The sequence below is a fragment of the Sinocyclocheilus rhinocerous genome, unplaced genomic scaffold, assembly GCF_001515625.1.
Source record: "Sinocyclocheilus rhinocerous isolate Xijiao unplaced genomic scaffold, SAMN03320098_v1.1 scaffold1508, whole genome shotgun sequence".
In the NCBI taxonomy this organism is placed as follows: domain Eukaryota; kingdom Metazoa; phylum Chordata; class Actinopteri; order Cypriniformes; family Cyprinidae; genus Sinocyclocheilus; species Sinocyclocheilus rhinocerous.
This window is the reverse complement of record NW_015660889.1, coordinates 268520-290575: the sequence shown is the minus strand read 5'-3', so window position 1 is coordinate 290575 and position 22056 is coordinate 268520. Positions and strand designations below refer to the sequence as shown.

Sequence of the window (22056 nt, the reverse complement as noted above, 5' to 3'; positions counted from 1 at the left end):
TCTTACAGCTCAAAACAGGTTTTATGTCCTCAAATATTTTAAGGATTGTCATAAAACAAGTCCAGCTGAAATGAGCTGCACAAACTCACTGATGTGATCAGGGTCCTTGATAAAAAATAAAGTATTAAAACACAGCCAAGCACAACTTTCGATGGATATTCTTCATATCTCACTCTACTGGGAGAATTAGTTGACAATGAAAATGAATTACTGATGTATAAATGTGGACGTGTTAAATGTATTTTGGGTCTTATGTTCAAGATTCAACAGATTATCTTTTAAGATTGACGAGCAAGTTATTAAATGTCTGTATTTCAAATGATATAACCCCTTTAAATTTACGCAACATATATCCCATAAAGGAATAGTTCACACAAAAAAGAAAATTAGCTGAAAAGTGACACGAATAGAAGAGAAATGTAGCATTGCATACTTGCTCTCCACTAGATCCTCTGCAGTGAATGGGTGCCGTCAGAATGAGAGTCCAAACAGCTGATAAAAACATCACAATAATGACTCCACACCACAAGACTCCAGTTCATCGATTAACATCTTATGTAGCAAAAACCAACATGTTTGTAATAAACAAAAGTTTATAACTTCAAATAGTTGCTTCTGGCTAAAATATGAGTTCTCTACTATTGCTTTTTCCAGTAAAAAAACAGAAAAAGGATGTGCTCTGAATCAAGAGAGAAATTTTACATTTTACAGGCCAAAAGAGTTTTAAATAAATATATTGGTGGATTTTAAAGTGAGAGGACTGTGATTTTTATCAACTATTTGGACTCTCATTCTGACGGCACCCATTCACTGCAGAGGATCAGGTGGTGTGCAAGTGATGTAATGCTAAATTTCTCCAAATCTGTTCTGACAAAGAAACAAACTGATCTACATTTTGGATGACCTGAAGGAAAGTACATTTTAAGTTAATTTTCATTTTCGGGTGAACTATTGCTTTCACAAACAGGCCTTCATGTGCTTTGAGTACTTGTACATGTCCAAATGATGAGAAGAATTACAAGAAGAATAACTACAGCATCACTTTAAACAATTTGTGCTACACTGGTTGTCCAACCATGAAAAGGTACTGGTAGCGAAAGTGTCCTTGTTAAAGTAAAATATCAGGAAAAAAACAGGCTTCTCCAGCTGTTTACTTCCAATATCCATTCTTAGTGTTTTCCCCTAGAAAGATCACGCACGCAACATGACATGACTGTCAGTGAGGGGCGTGTCCTAGTTCCACATTCCTTTGCAAGACACGCCCACTTATCAATTCTCTTTTCTTTTTATGCAATCCGTGACCCCCGTCACTTCTAATTCCACTGTATTAGTATTGGTTTGGCCTGACTGCATGAGCTCAACCATTGTAGTAGGCCACAAGAGAAACAGCAGGTCTGTTGGTGCCCTGGCCCACAGCAGGAGACGGTTTCTCACCATCTGAGGAACTTTTCTGCCCGCCGCTGTTAGGAGCAAAGATAGTGGGGTGGCCAGCTGAGGCCACCGCGAAGGTCACATTCTGACCATTGGCGCGTCGCACTGTCCTGAGAGTTTTGGTGACTTTGGAGGAGTTTTTGAAGCTGGAGCCTCTCTCTGGGGTGGTGCACATGACGAGAGCATGGAAACATCTGCAAAACTGACACACAGAGACAGATTGAGAGAGCTGGGGTTATATTTCTAATGCTTAAAATGGATAGCTGACTCACAAATGAACATTCTGTTAGAATTTACTCACGCTTATGTAGTTCCAAACCTGAATGACTTTCTTTCTTCTGTGGGAACACAAAAGAAGATATTTTGAAAAATGTCTTACTGTTTTTGTTTAAACAAGTAAAGTCAAAGTTGTTTTGGACTCCAATGACTTTAAGTGTATGGACAAAACATCTGAAATTTTATTTAAAATATCTTCTTTTGTTTTCCACAGAAAAAAAGTCAGTCATTCAGGTTTGGAACAACATGAGGTTCTTCTTTAAGAAAAAGTCAAGTCAAGCCAAATTTATTTCACAACACTGCAAAAAAAATTAAAAATAAAACAAAATCTTACAGTAAATCAAAATATTTACTTAAGAAAAAATTCTTTAAAAACATTAAAATGAAGTGAGTTTAGGCTTAAAACAAGAACAAATATCTGCCATGGAGTAAGACAAATTAACTTAATTAAAAGAGAAAAACAAGATAATTTTTCTGACCTCATTGGGAGATATTTTTTCTTGTTTTAAGCAAAAAACCTATTTAATATTGATAAATTTAGGAAACAACACATAATATCATGTCATTTTGCATCTCAAATGTATCTTGATTTAAGAATGTTTAGCTATACAGAAAAACAAGGCAAAAATACGAAAGAAAGAAAGTTTATAATACCTTAATATCTTCATGCCTTATAGTCCATTTAGCAGATTAGAACTGGCGAAAATATAATTTCCATTTTACGACGACACAATCAAACAAATTATATTTGCTATATTGTATATATTGCCTTACTTGAATATAAGTATAAGGATGGATAGATAGATAGATAGATAGATAGATAGATAGATAGATTCTCCCTTGCTTTGCTGGATTTGCAACTGTGCAGACAGAATAATAAAGCACCAGCCAAACGTGGGAATCATCAGCTCTGGAACAACAGCTGATGCTCCGTCTCCTCTAATGTGGACAGGCCTGTTTGCAAATTGAAAGCTCTACGTGCAGAAAATTCATTAACTGAGGCAGGACCTCTCAGCAGGAGCGTAGGCAGTGATTATCTGAGAGTGATGGAGATGCTTGTTTGAAGGTGCCAATGCCTCACGGACCGTCTGTGTATATACCTCTACATTCCCCCGCATGCGATCACACGCTCAGAGGAAACAGCTTGCAGGCTTTGACCATCAGGTCACCACAGATGGAAACAAAGTGGGCTGATTTAAGCTGAGAAAAACAACTCGCAGGAGATACTCAGAAAAAAAAAATCTAAAGGAACACACTGTGGTCCAAAGTAAGCTCTGTGTTCTTGCGCTGCACTTTTCATTATAGATAAAGGTTTATTGTAATTAATCATAACTGTCTGCGAAGATCTCAGAGGAGTAAAGCACATTTTCAGATAGGTGGTGTTTTGTCGATATGAGAGGGATTTATCCTCACAAAACAACCTTCACCATGAAATTTTGATAGATTCAGCCAGCCTAAACTTTGAAGAGAGTTTTATGAATACTGAAATGCAGAGGTGCAAGTGTTTGCCCTAAAAGTTCAGAAACTCAATTTCTGTAACAGAAACTCTGGTTTTAACCTTAATGACCAAGCAATATATTTTGCTCCAAGCAAAACCATTTACAGCAGAATGAAATAAGGAAATTTTTGTGTGGCCTTGGCTCAATGCCACCATCAGATTGCAACAATATTTCATGCAAGTGTTGAGTAAATGAATGGCTAGTCATGAATTGTTCCCTCAGAAGGGGAGTGTAACTAATACAACCTTCAAAACTCTCCCTGTTTTGGGAACAGTGACTGAAATCACATTGAAAACAGATTCAAAAATTTTATTTCAATCTGGAAATAAAGTTTAGGGCTTTTGAAAAACACAGAAACATTATGACATAAAATCAACAAGAAAGATGTAATTTGTAGGTCATTAAAATTATAATATTATTCAATTAAAACATTAATATCAATGAAAATATATATTATTAAATTAAAACATTATTATATATATATATATATATATATACACACAAACATACATACAAACACACACACACACGAAACATCATTTAAAAAAATTCAATCCACAAAACACAGAGTAAGATTTCACCCCTTGAGAAAACGTAGTATACTTAGTATACGTCCATGTTCACTGTATACTTATAGTCTACTACATTTCCTCAGAAGATGCCAAAAACCGCAGAACCATCATGTTTTGTCAGTTCAGTTTCTTTGTATATCGTATACAAGAAATATTGCTGTATTAAAAGATAAATGCTTTTTTGACACTCAATTATCAGTGCTTATGAAACAGAGGGAAAACAAGAGAGACAGAAAGAGACAGACGACTGAAGGGGTTTGACCAAGCAATATATTTTGCTCCAAGCAAAACCATTTACAGCAGAATGAAATAAGGAAATTTTTGTGTGGCCTTGGCTCAATGCCACCATCAGATTGCAACAATATTTCATGCAAGTGTTGAGTAAATGAATGGCTAGTCATGAATTGTTCCCTCAGAAGGGGAGTGTAACTAATACAACCTTCAAAACTCTCCCTGTTTTGGGAACAGTGACTGAAATCACATTGAAAACAGATTCAAAAATGTTATTTCAATCTGGAAATAAAGTTTAGGGCTTTTGAAAAACACAGAAACATTATGACATAAAATCAACAAGAAAGATGTAATTTGTAGGTCATTAAAATTATAATATTATTCAATTAAAACATTAATATCAATGAAAATATATATTATTAAATTAAAACATTATTACATATATATATATATATACACACAAACATACATACAAACACACACACACACGAAACATCATTTAAAAAAATTCAATCCACAAAACACAGAGTAAGATTTCACCCCTTGAGAAAACGTAGTATACTTAGTATACGTCCATGTTCACTGTATACTTATAGTCTACTACATTTCCTCAGAAGATGCCAAAAACCGCAGAACCATCATGTTTTGTCAGTTCAGTTTCTTTGTATATCGTATACAAGAAATATTGCTGTATTAAAAGATAAATGCTTTTTTGACACTCAATTATCAGTGCTTATGAAACAGAGGGAAAACCAGAGAGAGAGAAAGAGACAAACGACTGAAGGGGTTTAGATTGGGGTCAAGGGTTCACGGTTAATGGTAGACTGAAATACACACTTTTCCCAAGACAATCATATTCAGTCAGCCTGTTAATGGCACAACAATTCTTTGTTGTGCTAGCGCAGAATACACTAGTCCTGACAAATATCTGCCTTATGTTTGTACTGACATAGATGACCTGTAACGTAATCAAGCTGTTCGAATGTGAAAATTGGTCACATTGCTGTCGGCCATCACAGGTGTGCGCTGTGCACTTTTTTTGGTACAGCGGACAGGTGAGGAATGTGATACGGTTAAGGTGGGAGGAATGAGTCTATAAATGGATTCAGATCCACACACTCATTACAGGGGCTGGCAGGAGGTCTGGTGAACCCCGCGGAGATGACCAAGGTGGCACAGAAGGTGGCTGTGCATCTGGACATGCTGTAGGACAGTTAACACAACTATCTGCCTGGGTGTTTCATCCAATCAGATTTAGCACATGTGGCACATTGATTTAGCACAGTCACTAACTGAATTTACTTGGATTATATGACATTATTTTTTATGATTGGTATGTGTAATTTGTTCATGGGTAAATCAATGCTCCTGGTCAAAAGCAAATTAAGCTCCAGTGCCAGTATTTGTGGCAAAATGTTTGTTACCACAGAAAAAAACTTTTGACTCGTGCCATAGTTACAATAAGGCATCTATAAGTACACAGGGCCAGGTAGTAAATATTGAAATGTACACTGCTTATATCCACATTTATTGTATTTAGTATAGCCACAAAACTTATTAAATACATCTATAATATATGTTAACAGATTTAAACTTAATTTTCATGACACTGGAAAAGCTGTTATTTCTGCTGATGCAACACCAACAGCAACAATGTCTGTAAATAATTAGCTCATCTCTCACAAAAAGGATTTTAACAGCTTTACTGCTTAATAAACATTTTTATGGATGAATTAATGTAAATGAATGGACAGAAATACAAGATGCAAATTTTGACATTTAAAGGAAGATGGCATCTTTACTTTAATTGTAAGTGCCTTAACCACAAAATTAGTCTAATTAAGTAAAAATATTCAATTTGTTACATTATGTAACAAATGCTGTCAGAGCTTATAGTCAAAGTTCACCCAAAAATTAAAATTCTGGCATAATTTACTTCTCCCTCATGTTGTTCAAAACCGGTATGACTTTCTTTCTTCTGCATAGTTCTTTAGATATTTTGAACAATATAATGCAAGTAAATGGGATTTTTTTTTTGCTCACCCTCATGTGCTTCCAAACTTTTATGACATTCTTTCTTCTGTGTGATGAACATGAACATATTTTGCAGAATGTTGGTAACCATTTACTTCCATTGTATTTTTGTCCATATACATTTTTTGGTAACCATTATTCTTCCAAATGTCTTATTTCATGTTGCATATACTGTAAGACAGAAAGTCATACAGGCTTGGAACAACAAAGATTTTTATTTTGGGGTAAACTGTCAATTTAACTTGTATGCAAAACACTGAAAACTCCTTTAAGGATGCAAGTCTAGGAAAAATGCGAGAGCAGTACTCTTATTTATTTAAAAGCATTCATCAAATTTGCTTTATTTGTTAAACAAGCAAGGGATGGAGGACAAGTAGAACTTTTGTGAACAACCGGCCTTCCAATTTTACAGAAATCAGCAGAGTGCAGAATCTGTGTGGGCCTGCAAAAACCCTTCCACATGTACAGTAATTTGCATGTTCTCCATGATGAGAACATCTGATATCTCCAAGTGTGAAAATTCAAATCAAACTGGGAGGGAAAAATATCTTTGCAATCTCCTAAGTCTGAACTTGACTTGAGCAGTCGGGGTTCAGGGAATCATTTTCACCTCTGGCAGATAATGAGCAATAATTTCAGTGTGTACTTATGCTGGATCAGTGAATGTTCAGTTGGCCGGCTGCAGTCCGGATCTGAGAGGAGTGCTGGGTAGCAGACTTTCGAGCAGATGATGGTCTGGAATGGAGATGATTAGCTCTCTGTGGGGTACTGAAAAGCTTGGGAGAGCAGGACAGAACATCCTCGCCAATTACGCTACACCTGCTCACAGGTGGTCCGGAATAACTGATCCCACTGCTTGGAAGAACTGCATGTGTCTCTGGAAAGCTCTTAATTCTGAAGCTGCCACTTTTGTTGGTCTTATTGTTTCTTACACAGTGTGCGATAATGTGTCTATTTGCAGTAACTTTTCACAAAATAATAATAATAATAATAATTCAAAACGTATATGTTTGTCTTGCTTTGCAGTAAAACATTAAATGATCCTAAAATAGATAGTCTTAATTGAAAAGAAAAATGGTGTGAGATAATCAGATTTGTATGGAAACTTGTTTATGGCATGGACTGTTTTCCTCACAATTCTGAGAACGATATGGAGATATTAAGTCATAATTGTGAGATAAGAAAAGTAAAAATTTGAGATATATATACTCGCAATTAGGAAAAAAAAAGTAAAAAAAAAAAAATGTGAGTTAATATTCGGAGTTTATAAACCGCAAATCTTTTTCTCAGAATTGCATAATATAAACTCAGAATTGCGAGAATAAAAGTCCGAATTGAGATAAAGTCACAATTTTTTTAATCCTGTGGCAGAAACAAGCTTCCATAGATTTATTTTCAGAAAATGTCTTGAAATTATTTTTCAGTCTGCCAGTTGGCCTTCTTGTTTTAAGCATACACCTCACTAAATTCTGTTATATGTATGAATTAAATAAAATATGAATAAAAATAAAATAAACAGTCAAATAAAATAAAATAATAAAATAAAATAAAATAAAATAAACGTAATTCATGATATTTCAACAGCTTTACTTATAACATATTAAAATGTATATATTGTTTTAAGAATGCTTTAAGGATGTTTGTACTGGAAACCAAGAAAAAATATTGTGAAAATATTTTTGTGGTGCAACTGACATGTTACCCTTATAACCAGTTAATGAACAAGGGAGGTTTTCAGCATACTGATGATTCCCCCAAGTACACATTGTGCTCTTAATAAGGGAGAAAATGTGAAATGTGATAGAAAATTCCTTTTTCCGTCCCAAAAAAGAGAAAGAGGAAGTAGTAAATGTAATTATCACATAGCATGACAGCTTCTGAACCCGGGCGGTATAACAGTACTGTTATTTACTCACGGGCTCAGGAACTTCGCAGCTCTCTCGCACTCCAAAACTCACTCTTTTTTCAGTACTCTTCCAATGTTCCGCTGTCTTTCAATCTCCGCCAGTCATATCGACACATGCCGAGTAGATACTTGAATCTGTACAGCACTTTAAGTCTTCAACTCGCCTCAACTCACAGTTTCCATGGTTACGGGCTGGGAGGAATTGAAGACTGAAAATGACATACAGGTGACTGGTGTCTCCTCCGACAGGCAAAACTAGTTTCTCCAAGTCTTCATCTCCGGTCTTACCACAAGCAATTGTTTGGAGCAGAAGCTTAAACCCATACAGAAGAGAACTGCACAGATATTACAAACACAACCTGTTCACATGTACACAAGTTCAGAAATAATAATAAAATGTGCATCTTGTATCAGTTCGATCATAGAAGAGGTGCTTCTTTGAAGGAAAAGTTTCTTTGAAAACTTTCTACTACTTTCTTCCAACATACTCTTACACAATCCTTGAACAAACACAAAAACTACAGCATTGAAAGATTACATTTACTCAAATGGTTTGTGCATTCTTCCAAACACTTGAACATAATTGCATGCATAACTATTTGACTGTTTTATCCAGCCATAAACTGCTGGAATACAAATCAGCCATCAAAGCTGCATGGGATGGAGTTAAACAGCCATTGTAAAAAAATGATCCATAGATAAAGTAAATGATGCTGAAAAAAATCAATAATTTACTTTATTGAATTTTTTTCGATTTCAGGAAAACAAGTAATGCATCTCAAAGCTGCTTTTATATTACATTATATTCTGATTTTTAAAGTCAAACTGACAAACTTAGCAGGTTAGTTGAATTAATGCATTTTTACCTCAAATAGGATGGAAAAACGGTTTTGTGATTCAGTCCCATTTTCTCTCTTCCCAGCATGCGGAAGATTAAGCTTGAGTAATCAATATGGTTGCATTGTTTGGCCATTAGCCAGTTTATTTCACATCATTGAAGCTGATTTTTCATCAACTTAAAATGATCAGTTATTTGTAAGGTTTACAGCATTTCATGTGTGTTCACGTCATGAGTATTCATATGCTGTTTTCAATAATTTAGCACTTTGCTCTCCACAAAATGTACATTCCATATAGAAATGTAGGAACATAACAATTTAAAACCGTGTAAATAAAGGAAAAAGTGTACACAGAACACATTTCAATCTCATACTTAAAGGGATAGATCACCCAAAAATGAAAACTCTCATCATTTACTCACCTTTATGTATTCCCAAACCTGTCTGACTGACTTGTTTCTGTGCAATGATAACCAACTGATAACCAAACATACTTCCAATATATGGACAAAAAGAGATATTTAATGTTCTACAGAAGAAAAAAGGTCATACATGTTTGGAATCACATGAGGTTCAGTAAATAATGACAGAATTTTCATTTTATGGTTGAACTATTCCTTTAAGAAACTTTAATATATGTGACCACAAAACCAGTCATAAGTCGCACAGGTATATTTGTAGCAATAGCCAACAATATATTGTATGGGTCAAAATTATCGTTTATTATTCTTTTATGTCAAAAATCATAATAGCATATTAAGTAAAGATCATGTTCCATGAAGATATTTTGTAAAATTCCTACCGTAAATATATCAAAACTTAATTTTTGATTATAGTAATATGCATTGCTAAGGACTTCATTTGGACAACTTTAAAGGCAATTTTCTCAATATTTAGACTTTTTGCACCCTCAGATTCCAGATTTTCAAATAGTTGTATCTCAGCCAAATATTGTCCTATCCTAACAAAGGATTATTTACTCAGCTTTCAGATGATGTATTCATCTGAATTTCCCAAAAATTTATCCTTATGACTGGTTTTGTGGTCAAGGGTAATATATAATTTCAATTTGTGGCATCTTGACATTTTAAAGTTAAGTCAGTACATTTGCGTAAAAAAAGCAGATGAATTTAACTAATAAGAAATGTTGCCTTCAGTTTTTGCCTTCAGTTCATTTTTTTTCAGTATAAAAGGAAAAAGATGAGCAGAAGGGAGGTTGGAGCTTATCAGCAGAGTACAATTCAAAACTGATTCAAAACCAGTGAAAGAAAAAGTCAAATCCTTGTTCCGTTCCTGTCCCCAATGAAAAACTGAACCTGAGAACCTGATTTTAATATTACATCTTAATGAAATTTTCAAATGGTAGTTTAAATAATATGGTCTGTGGATGTCAGCCTTGTAATTTTTCAATACATAACCCATAAAAGTTTATAATTTAATATATAATGGCCTGACTAGATGAATTGAGTGGCCTTGATAAAATCTTATGAAGTTAAGATATTTATAAAATTTTCCCTTCTTATTTGTTTCAGCCCAGGTTTTGGACCAAAAAAACAAGTTCCCCAAGCATAACACAGTCCCTATATTTCACATTCAAAGGTGGCTTTGTACATACTTGTCAACGGCAGAGAAATAAATGACTATAACTAATTAGTTTGTGTGATCTGTGCTGTTAAATACATTTTAAAATAAGATGTCGATAATGTGCTTTTGGGAATGACACCCCAACTGAAAAATATGCTAAATATGAGAGAACTCAAGCGATCCTGCAGTCAAGTGTGTTCTTATAAAGAAAAACGTGAGATAATTTTTGTTAAAGACTAAATATAGCAATTAATTAAATGAGCTCATTATAAAAATACAGTAGCAACAAAAGTATATTGACACTTAAGCCATGCTTAAATTGAATTTACAGCAACTAAGCAGGATTAAACTGTTTAACCTTTCTCAAAACTGATTTTCTTAGTCACTGTTGCAACCACTGGTGACTCTGAAGGTCATTTTCAGCTCAACACACTTATTTTTGTAAAATGTTTAGCAAAAAAAGTATGTGCTTTCTTGCAATTACATTCATTTTTAAGTGTGACTTAAGCATTCAAATGTATAAAAGCATGTGCTGCATTTGCATGCAAATAAACTAACGCAAATATCACATGTAATATAATATTCATATCATAGCCATCCACTATAGGTTGATCATACGTAATCTTTTTCCCAGACAAAATGGCCAGGTTTAGGCTGTGTTTTCCTAGCGTTTTCATTGTTGCTGAAGATGCTGACTGAAAAGTAGTTTGACCAATAGCGTGCAGGCTATTGGCCAAACCACTAGGACATATTCAGGAAAAAGAGGACGTATAGTCACCCTACGTTCACTGAAGGTCAAACAAGCATCTTTACACACTGATTGAATGGCAGTTAAAACAGTTTTTCTGTTGGCACCCACCTGTTTGTTCATGAAGATGTATATGATGGGGTTTATGACAGTGCTGCTCTTGGCTAACAGCGAAGGAACGATGCTGGCCGCTGCCGTGACCAGGCCGGGACGCCCGAACGTGGCCAGCAGGGCCATAACCCCATAGGGCAGCCAGCAGAGCAGGTAACACACCACCATGGTGACCACCATGAAGAGAACACGCTGCTCCCGCTTTCGACTCACCGCCGTATTGATCCTGCTCATCTTTGTGATTTTGATGAGGGAAAAGAAGAGGAAAGAAAAATAATTAAGATCTGAGAAACATGGCATCACACTGGGCAGCTGCGTCACTTTAGCGAAAGTAATAAAACTGTACATGCAGACATTCACAGATTAAATGCCTCATTGAACGTTTAGCATATAGCTTCAGGCCAGCTGGGCAGAAATGGATACAGCCATGAAATCGATCGCTCTGGTCTGTAATAGACCCTTAAACACAACAATGGGCGAACAGAAGGTTCATTACACGATGTAGAATTGCCTACTGAGCATGATGCACCATTTTCTCAGTGTTGTAGCACTTTGTCTGACGGCTGCTAAGTGCTTTTTTGGTGTAGGCACCCAAGAGCTGAGAGTTGCTACTTTGGTTGAACTTTAGTCCCTGAAGTTTGGTGCAGTGGTGTTCATGCAGTGTCATTTCCTCTCAGACTTCAATGTGTATGTGGAATAAACTCACTTCAAAAAGTCATTTTCTTTATCATCTCTTCCAGAATTTCTATGGAATAACAAACTTATACACCAGTGTTCAGAAGTTTGGGGAGTTTTCTTTAATGAAATTAAAAAAATTATTTGAAAAAATGAAAAAAGACATTTATAATTTTGCTTAATATTTCTATTTCAAATAATTGCTTTTATTTTTAATTTACTATTCAAAGATTCTTAAAAAAAAGCTACATGGTTTCCACAAAAATAGTAAGCAGTGCAATTGTTTTCAGCATTTATTATAATAAGAAATGTTTCTTGTGCAGCAAGTCAGCATATTAGAATGATTTCTGAAGGATCATGTGACACTGAGGACTGAAGTAATGATGCTGAAAATTCAGCTTTTCCATAGCAGGAATAAATTACATTTTAAAATACATTTTAAAAATATACTAACATAGAAAGCATTTATTTTAAATTGTAATAATACAATTACATTTAAATTGTGAGAATATTTCACAATATTACTGCTTTACTGTATTTTTGATTAAATAAATGCAGCTGGTGAGTATAAAGAAATGTTTCTTGTGCAGCAATCCAGCATATTAGAATGATTTCTGAAGGATCATGTGACACTGAGGACTGAAGTAATGATGCTGAAAATTCAGCTTTTCCATAGCAGGAATAAATTACATTTTAAAATACATTTTAAAAATATACTAACATAGAAAGCATTTATTTTAAATTGTAATAATACAATTACATTTAAATTGTGAGAATATTTCACAATATTACTGCTTTACTGTATTTTTGATTAAATAAATGCAGCTGGTGAGTATAAGAAACCTCTTTTAAAAACATTTTAAAAATCTTACAGACCCCAAACTTTTGAACAGTAATGTATATAAAATATAAACATCCCTAGTTAAAAACATGTCTACCAGTATTACCTGTGATAGTCTAACCAATGTGCTACTTTGAACTGGCACAAATTAACATTTTAATCTATAAATGAGAAGCATTTAACACACAGTTTGGTCCCACATCAGAAATTACCTAACAAATTAATTTTGTTTCTTTGTTTTAAGAGTAAATAGAGTAAATTCACTATATTTTGTTAGAAAATGGGGTACAAAAAATAACATTTAATTCAAAATATGTTGAAAACAAGTAATAATATCTTCAACATTTAAGCTTTAAACAAGTACATTTATCTTCTTTTAAAGGACGTTTACTCAATATTTCAAGGTTTTTTTCTTTACTGGAAAACAAGGCAAAAATACTCACACCTAAATAAGTGTCTATACAAGTGAAATTAATGAAGATGGATGAAAAAAGAGAGAAAGTATGGAATGGAAAGTAGCCCCATTAAAATGGGAATAATTCACCTCTACTTTAAGCCACATTTTCTCTCATAAAACTTAATGATCAGAGTCATACAGTGCTTTGAATTATATCCTATACTTTAAATTATAACATGAACACATGTCTTCCTCATGGGTCTGTACTTCTAGTATGTAATGACTGAAGCCCTGCACCCAGAGGATCAAAACTGTGCTTTGACTAAGAGCTAATTAAGAGCAATGGAGTGGAACAAGTGTGGCCCTTTCCTCACAGGCGGTCCTTGCAAGACACCCTCGTTTCCACCGTCCACCTTGAGAAGAAGCCGCAACTTGACAAATTATTACTTAGCAGAATGTCAGATCAGTGTCAAGTTGCTAATAGGCTCCCCATTGAGTTGTGCCACAGTTTTCTGAGTCTTTTTTTAGCGGTCACATTAAAAATGAGTCCTATATGCAGAGAAGGGCAACACTCAGGGGTGCAGGCTGTGAATAACACGGCCTGCAAGGTGTGAAGGCCTGCGGGGGTGTAAAGTCATGGCGGCAGACATCACCAGAGGCCACAGCCAGCGGCACATCTGCGGACGCACTACCAATTAAAAGTGAGGAGAAGATGTGACGGCTGTTTGAGATGCAACGCCGAGGTGGGTGGACAAAAAAAGGGCAGTTTATACCCCTGCAAGACGTCCACAACTTCCACCCAATTGAAGTTTGATTGACAGGTGGAAACTTCACGGTCACATTAAACACAGGATGCCAAGTAGAGACGACTGAAGACGGACAACCTCAGATGTGAATCACAATAGGAGACAGTCTGTGTAGGTGTGTGTCCGCTTTCCGTAATCCTCAAATGAATTCCAGTAATTACAGCACAACTCCTGATGAAACATTATTGCTGGGGAATAGCAAATATAAGCAGTTATTTAAAAGTGCCGAGATGCTAAATGGATTAAACAAATAAACTGTGAAATAGGACAGAAAATAAGCTTTGGGAACATTATAATAATCACACAGAGTGTGAAAGCATATGCTCAATCAGCGTTCAAAACCTTATTAGCATAAATAAACAATTTGTTTTCCTCTGAGAGACCAGATTGAATAGATTAACAACTAAGATACACCAAAATCTGATGACATCCAGAGCTGTCAAACTTCTAAAACGCACCTGGAGAGTCGCAAACTTCAAGAGTCCACACAGGTTGCATCATTAGAGCAGGCGAGTACATGTAAAGCCATACGTTTTGTGGTGGTGTTGTGGTAATGAGACTCTCCTCTCTGGGTGCATGTGAGCCCTGCAGTCAGAAGGTGGCAAACCCAGCAGGACGAAGCGCTGTGAAGGAGATGCTAATGCGCGTGGCAGCTCCTGTGGCTGTCAAAGAGTGTTTGGTCAGGGAGGATCCCTCGGGTATGTGGGTAGGTGGATGTGAAACATTATGTGGCTAGGAAGATTCTGAAAGCCGTGTGGCTGCGATCACAGCTGAGACCTTTAAACTTAACTTTGTTTCTGGAGATCTCACTCTGGTCTTCTCTGATACTGGAAAAACAACAGTCTCCATTAGAAAAAGAAATGTCTGTCAGCAGTCAGGGGAACGTGGGTAAATCTTTCAGTTCCCTGGTGAACCTGATATTCTGCTGATCTGGTGGAGGGTTAAATTCTAAAGACTTAAGCAAGTTTTTTTTTTTCTTAAAAGTTTTTTCTAGACTGCCGAATCTTTAGAGTCACTGTAAGAGAGATGTGAACATCAGTTCGTGGTCAGTGTTGAATGTGATGAAACTTTTCCAGAAAATGGTAAGAAATGTCTTTCTATCAAGTTGTGAGCTGCATGTAAAAACAAACAAGTCCTACCAGTGTAGTATGATTCACAAACAAACGAGCTGGTTCTTTTTGGTGAATCAAAAACATGCAGTGAGACCAGTGAAGCCTGATTTCTGAAACAAATGATTCCAACGAGTGGCTTCTTTTGAAACATAGTTTAAAAGGCAAGTTTCCAGTAAACACTGCCCTGTATAATTTTCAGTATTAGCAAAGAGGCTGAGATTGAGAGCTTCTTGATCAAAATCAAATCGAATCAGGACATTAGGGTTGCAAAGGGGTGGAAAATTTCCAGAAACTCTCCGAAAAGTCCTGAAATTGTCTGAAAGTTTCCAAAAATCCCAGAAAGTTTCCAAAATTTATGTAAAGTTTCGGAAATTTTCGAGACTGAGAGCTTCTTAATCAAAATCAAAACTAATCAATATTAGGGTTGCAAAGGGGTGAACATTTTTTGAAAAATCTCAGAAAAGTCCCAAAATTGTATGAAAATTTCCCAAAAATCCCTGAAAGTTTCCACAATTTCTGTAAAGTTTCAAAAAAATCTAAAATTAATTTTTGCCTTTATTATTACTTTAGGACAGTATTCAGACAGGAAGCGAAGTGGGAGAGAGAGGGGTACAGAATTGGGAAAGGTCCACTAGTCGGGACGCCCAAAGCACAACATTGGTGCCCACGAGGCTATTGGCACCAACCTTTTTGCAACCTTAATCAATATTGAGCCTTATAAATGGTCATGAATCCTGTCTATACATATACAATATTACTAATTTCATACAAGAAGCCATTTGCTACCAGTCTAAAAAAACAATAGTTGAACAGTTTATAAAGACAAAGTCTGAATGAAGTTCATGCTCAGTTATTATCATCAAATCATTTCTCGCATGCTATTGTTGGCAAATTACAGTAACCTCACATCAATTATGAAAACGGATGCATCTGTTTGATGATAGAAATGTAGTCATGAAATAAAAATAGCAATAATTTGGAGACTGAACAGCGGGCCCACACACAATCTGCACCCACAGAAGATTCACAGAACTGGAACACCCTTCATTCACAAAGTTCTACACATCCTCCAACCCTTTCATGCTTGATTATTACAGATTCGGGCTAATTTGATTATGTTTTCAGCTACCAATTATAGAGTAGTACTCCGATTAGCACATTTTACCATGCTTAAATCCATTCTGCAGATTTCCCCATAAATCAACACAGAAAATAATCCCCAGATCCCCTCTGGGCCTGTTAATCACTAAAGCCTATAATGGGAAATTTTATTTGTCAATAAAACTTTGACATTTATGACATCGGCATTACAAATACGCCATTACAAATATTTTCCTGTGCATCCCCACAGGACCCTCTTTAAGAACCTCTGCCCTACATTTTACTTAATAAGAACAGAGAAGTGCAAGTTCTAAAGTTTGGTTTAAAAAAAAGAGAGAGGCCAAAAATGACTTTAAAAACTCTATTAATTTAGGAAACATTTGTTGGTTGGTACAAAAGTCTGAGACTACTAGTGAAAATGCTTATATTTAGATTTTTAGATAGAAGTTGAAAAATCTAAATACATGTTTTAAAAATGAAAATAAATAAATAGGAAGAAATAAGAAAACAAATCAATAAATCAATAAATAAAACATTCAATCAGATTTATCCTAGGATTTGCATTGTGGTCTCAGACTTTAGATAAAAGTAAAGTAATAGGAGGAACTTCAGCCTTCTCTCTTTCTCTCTCTCACACGCACATAAGTGAGAGACAATAAGTAAATAGCGAAAGAGAGTGTATAGTTGAAAGACGGATGGCTGGAGTCACAGATGGAACAGTGAGAAGCACAGAGCAAAGTCAAAAACAGACTTAAAGAAAGTGGCAGCCAGAGAGAGAAAAAAGGGGATGGCACAGTATATGGATGAGGAGTAGGAGCAGAGTGACAGAAAAGAGAAGGGGAGATAAAACTTCATTCTAGACCGACCCATTTCAGTAAAATAGGCCCTGACGATCGCCTCTTGATTGATTTGGGGCATAACCTGATCCGTCGTCACCTGCACTAAACAAATACAGTGGACTAGATCATTAAATCTCCTCTCTGACAGGTGGGCCGAACAGTTGTGAATACAGCTGCTTAAAAAGCTCCCAGGAGAGAGTGTTGCTCTATGCCTCTCGTTCTTTATTGCTCCTGGACTCCTTCTATTCTTTAAGCAGCTACAGTTGCTTGTACAGCATGCATAAATCAATGCCTTTAAGTAAACAGTCTGGCAAAATTAGTTCATTACATTCATGTCTGCACTTTAATTTCTGCCCTTGTGTAAACCAGCGACGAGGGTGTGTTCAGTAATACAAACACTCCTTCCACCATTAATCTCATTTTCTGTGTGTAATTATATTCTTCTGTTTGTCATAATATTTTAATGAAATTTAGTGTCCACTAATTATAGACTGTTAACAGACCCAATCAAATGCCAATGATATAAATTACACAAGGAAACAGTCTGTGCAGGAGTTTTATGGAGAGAGATGAACAGCATTCTAAATAAACGAGCCGCATTTTGTCCTTTTTATTTGAACTGTGCAAACGGTTTAAATTAGACAACTTGTGTGCAATCAGTCCTGAGAAATTTAATTATAAATGATTACATTATTTACAGGAAGTATCTTTAATCATCTGGTGCTGAATCCCAGACCACCTACAAATTTCATATCAACTTGTAACCTTTTAATAGTTTTGGAAAGTCAAATCATTTTGACATTTTAGTGAACCAGTTTGTTTGGAAGAGTCATGTAAAATCTGTTCACAATGAATCAATTATTTTGTAGTGGAATATTTACACAAATTCCATTTAACTGAATTTTCAGTTCATTAAGATATATTTCCAAGCTTTTAATTGTATTTAGTGTAAATGTACCTATAAATTTAATACTATTACCTTAATGGACTCTATTCAAAGTTGTTGGACAGTTACTAACATTGTAAATCTAGCAAGGTTTTTAAAAATAAAAGTATATTTATAACATTACACTTTGTGTTATATTACACTAACATTAAATTTCATAAAACTAGTTTGTGTCTAATACAATGGCTAAGGGAGTGACAGTAAATTTGACATGTTTCTCTTCTGACAACCATAATCAATCTCTCTATATGTTTCTTCTCTGGAAAGTCATAGAAATGCTATTGAGAAGTTTTTCTTTTTCTATTGGAGCAAATCGGAATACAAAAATATATTTGTCGTAATTTCATTCACCACATACAAGTTTGCACAACTATGACAATTTTCGCTTCTGAGAACTCCGTAAATGTCATATTGTTTTATGGCATAGAAATACTGTTGTGATTGTACAAATAAATTATCTGCTAGAAAACTTTGATCCACTCCATATCATCCTATATAGGCAATCAGAACTTTAACAGATGCATTCTTTAGGGACTAAGGATTCATTCCACCTGTCCACCTTAAGAACTGCTGCAACATTCACCACAACAACAACAACACCAAAAACTGCTCTAAATAGCACAAGATAGAATATGACAACGCAGCACATTTTCAGAATTGCCTCGTAACTTTCTCTTTCAGGAGTGCAGAGTAGCATTTCACCAGTGGCTGTAATAAGGACATGTGACAACAGAGTTTTGTTGAATTTTCTGAAATCCCGAGGGCTGTCTGTTCTGTCGAAACATAACAGGGGATGAGGAAAGACTGGAAGAGAGATGGATGTCCAATCCTGATCTGGAGAGCCAATGTCCTGCAGAGTTTAGCTTCAATCTGCCCCAACACACTTGCCTGGAAGTTTCCAGTAATCCTGAAAACCTTAGTTGGTTCAGAAGTGATTAATTAGGAATGGAGCTAAACTCTGCAGGATAGTGGCCTTCCAGGAACAGAACTGGACACCCCTGGTTAAGAACTACCAGCTAGTGCTGACAGTATTAAGTTATCATTTGTCTTGAAGTTCATGTCTTCTATATTCAGAGTATGAAAGTAGCTTTCACAACATCTGGCCACTTAACCTGGAATACCAATTCTCCAAAAAGACTTAGACATCATTGCCAATGGCATATGAAAGCTCTTAATTAAGAGGGATTGCACTGTTAATTACAGACTAATTGAGTTGTAAGTCATTAGGCTCAATTTCAAAACAAAGAAAACAGAGAGCAACTAGCATGATACCCATAAAACAGTTTATTGTTTAAAATGGTCCATTCGTGTGCATATCCTGGATGTTTAAATCTTTTGAAACCTAAAAGATTTCTTCCACTAGGAAAAAACATGACCTTTCCAATGTGATTACGTAATGTGTGAAGTTGTGGACGCGCATCGAAGAGCTAGTGCAAGATGAGCATTTGTGGTTAAATGTATACAATTTTTTTTTATTTAAAAAAAAAAAAGATTGATCGTTTCGCTAGATAAGACCATTATTCCTCAGATGGGATCGTGTAGAGTACTTTGAAGCTGCATTGATACTGTAATTTGGACCTTCAACCCGTTGGCTGCCATTGAAGTCCACTATAGTATATGGAGAAAAATCATGTACATTTTTCTTCAAAAACCTTAATTTCTTTTAGACTGAAGAAAGACGTGAAGATCTTGGATGACATGTGAGTGAGTAAATTATCAGGAAATTTTAATTCTGGAGTGAACTAATCCTTTAAGTTGTGTAGTGTATTCCAGCCTTTAGAAAGAAATGACAGCAAGCCATAAACCCTGACGAAAACCATCCAAGCCATTTTCCCCAAACCCTAGGGAAAACTGGATTGGATTTTCCTAATCCAAATCTATCAAATTCTAAAGTCTAAAGATTAATCTGAAAAATTTCTTCTTTGGAAAGCTCAACACTTTTCATAGCTGGCAACATAACGTGCAGCAGATGTAAACTTTGTTTCCCTCTCTCGTTCTGTCTAAACAGCCGGTCTCTGTGCAAAACAGACAGTTCTGTCTCAAAGGATGGCGAAAACTAACGTGGCAAATCCACTGTGTTTTTCTCCCTACGTTTTCCCAGTGCGCTCCATTCCACCCGCAGTGTGAGTTTATAGAAAGAGACAGGCCGTGTCCGAGCAAATGAGGCTGTTCTTTGGGAAGGCGGTCGACCCCCTGCCAGGTGACATTTTGGATGGGTTAGTCAACGTCTGAGTGGAGTGACAAGAGCTGGGAGGGCAACTGTATGTGCTCTATGCACTGTGGATACACAACTGTCAAATCTTCATTCAAACTTACAGTATATAACACTGACACTTTCTGGGGGAAGAAGGGACAAAGCCTGTAGGTCTGCTTACTGTAGGTGACATTCAGACTCAGTAAGGTAAGAGCTAGTGCAAGATGAGCATTTGTGGTTAAATGTATACAATTTTTTTTTATTTAAAAAAAAAAAAGATTGATCGTTTCGCTAGATAAGACCATTATTCCTCAGATGGGATCGTGTAGAGTACTTTGAAGCTGCATTGATACTGTAATTTGGACCTTCAACCCGTTGGCTGCCATTGAAGTCCACTATAGTATATGGAGAAAAATCATGTACATTTTTCTTCGAAAACCTTAATTTCTTTTAGACTGAAGAAAGACATGAAGATCTTGGATGACATGTGGGTGAGTAAATTATCAGGAAATTTTAATTCTGGAGTGAACTAATCCTTTAAGTTGTGTAGTGTATTCCAGCCTTTAGAAAGAAATGACAGCAAGCCATAAACCCTGACGAAAACCATCCAAGCCATTTCCCCCAAACCCTAGGGAAAACTGGATTGGATTTTCCTAATCCAAATCTATCAAATTCTAAAGTCTAAAGATTAATCTGAAAAATTTCTTCTTTGGAAAGCTCAACACTTTTCATAGCTGGCAACATAACGTGCAGCAGATGTAAACTTTGTTTCCCTCTCTCGTTCTGTCTAAACAGCCGGTCTCTGTGCAAAACAGACAGTTCTGTCTCAAAGGATGGCGAAAACTAACGTGGCAAATCCACTGTTTTTTTCTCCCTACGTTTTCCCAGTGCGCTCCATTCCACCCGCAGTGTGAGTTTATAGAAAGAGACAGGCCGTGTCCGAGCAAATGAGGCTGTTCTTTGGGAAGGCGGTCGACCCCCTGCCAGGTGACATTTTGGATGGGTTAGTCAACGGCTGAGTGGAGTGACAAGAGCTGGGAGGGCAACTGTATGTGCTCTATGCACTGTGGATACACAACTGTCAAATCTTCATTCAAATTTACAGTATATAACACTGACACTTTCTGGGGGAAGAAGGGACAAAGCCTGTAGGTCTGCTTACTGTAGGTGACATTCAGACTGTCACAGTAAGGTAGTATGTGCCGAATGAGAGCCCGAGAAGCAGTTTATGGTCTTATTGATTATTGCAATTAAAAAGAGCCTTCAGCTTAATCGAAGAGCTGGTTACTCTGTAATATAACATCAAGTGGCATTTTTATCACCACCTTTGAGATTTAGCAGAGTGGATGGTGAATATATCTGGCACCTGTCCCCCCAGGACTCCACCGCATCGAACGGTCAGAGTCGCATCTCGTATAAACACACAGGGTGCTAATTGTCTAAAAGACTCAGAGCTTATCAGCATTCCGTCTCTGCGCCCATGGTTCAATACCAACGGTGAGGAGTTACAATCACTGTTATACTGTGGAGACGACGCTGTAGTTATCTGATCTCATGTTACGATTGGCCTATAATTGGTTTGCATTAAATGACATCCAAATAAATTGGATTAGGAGAATGCCTTTGATCAAATGCATGATTTTATCATCTTCAGGACACCATTATGCAAATGATTTTGTGTGAGGTGTCATAATGCCACTCTGTAAGCAACTATATGAATCGTATGAAGCATAACAGTGGCAATAAAGTTTCTAATCATCTATGTATAGACTTAAATTGAATGGTGGTAAAAACTTTTAATGGAATGTATAGGTGGGCTCAAAACTGCAAAGTTTGAGAAATCTTGAACACTTAAAGGGATATTTCACCCAAAAATGAAAATTCTGTCATTAATCACTCATATCGTTCCAAACC

At 36.1% G+C, this 22056-nt stretch overlaps 1 protein-coding gene across 1 annotated transcript in view; it reads right to left on the bottom strand.

Moving 5' to 3' along the window:
- Positions 1–920: 920 nt before the first annotated feature.
- The window catches only part of tmtopsb (teleost multiple tissue opsin b), a 29074-nt gene continuing 7938 nt past the window's right edge, over positions 921–22056 (bottom strand). Inside the window, exons 3-4 of the mRNA XM_016535251.1 lie at positions 11232–11465; positions 921–1633 (exon numbers count right to left, since the gene is read on the bottom strand). Of these exons, the coding sequence (XP_016390737.1) occupies positions 1358–1633; positions 11232–11465 (510 nt within the window). The 3' untranslated portion in view covers positions 921–1357. The remainder of the gene's footprint in view (positions 1634–11231; positions 11466–22056) is intronic.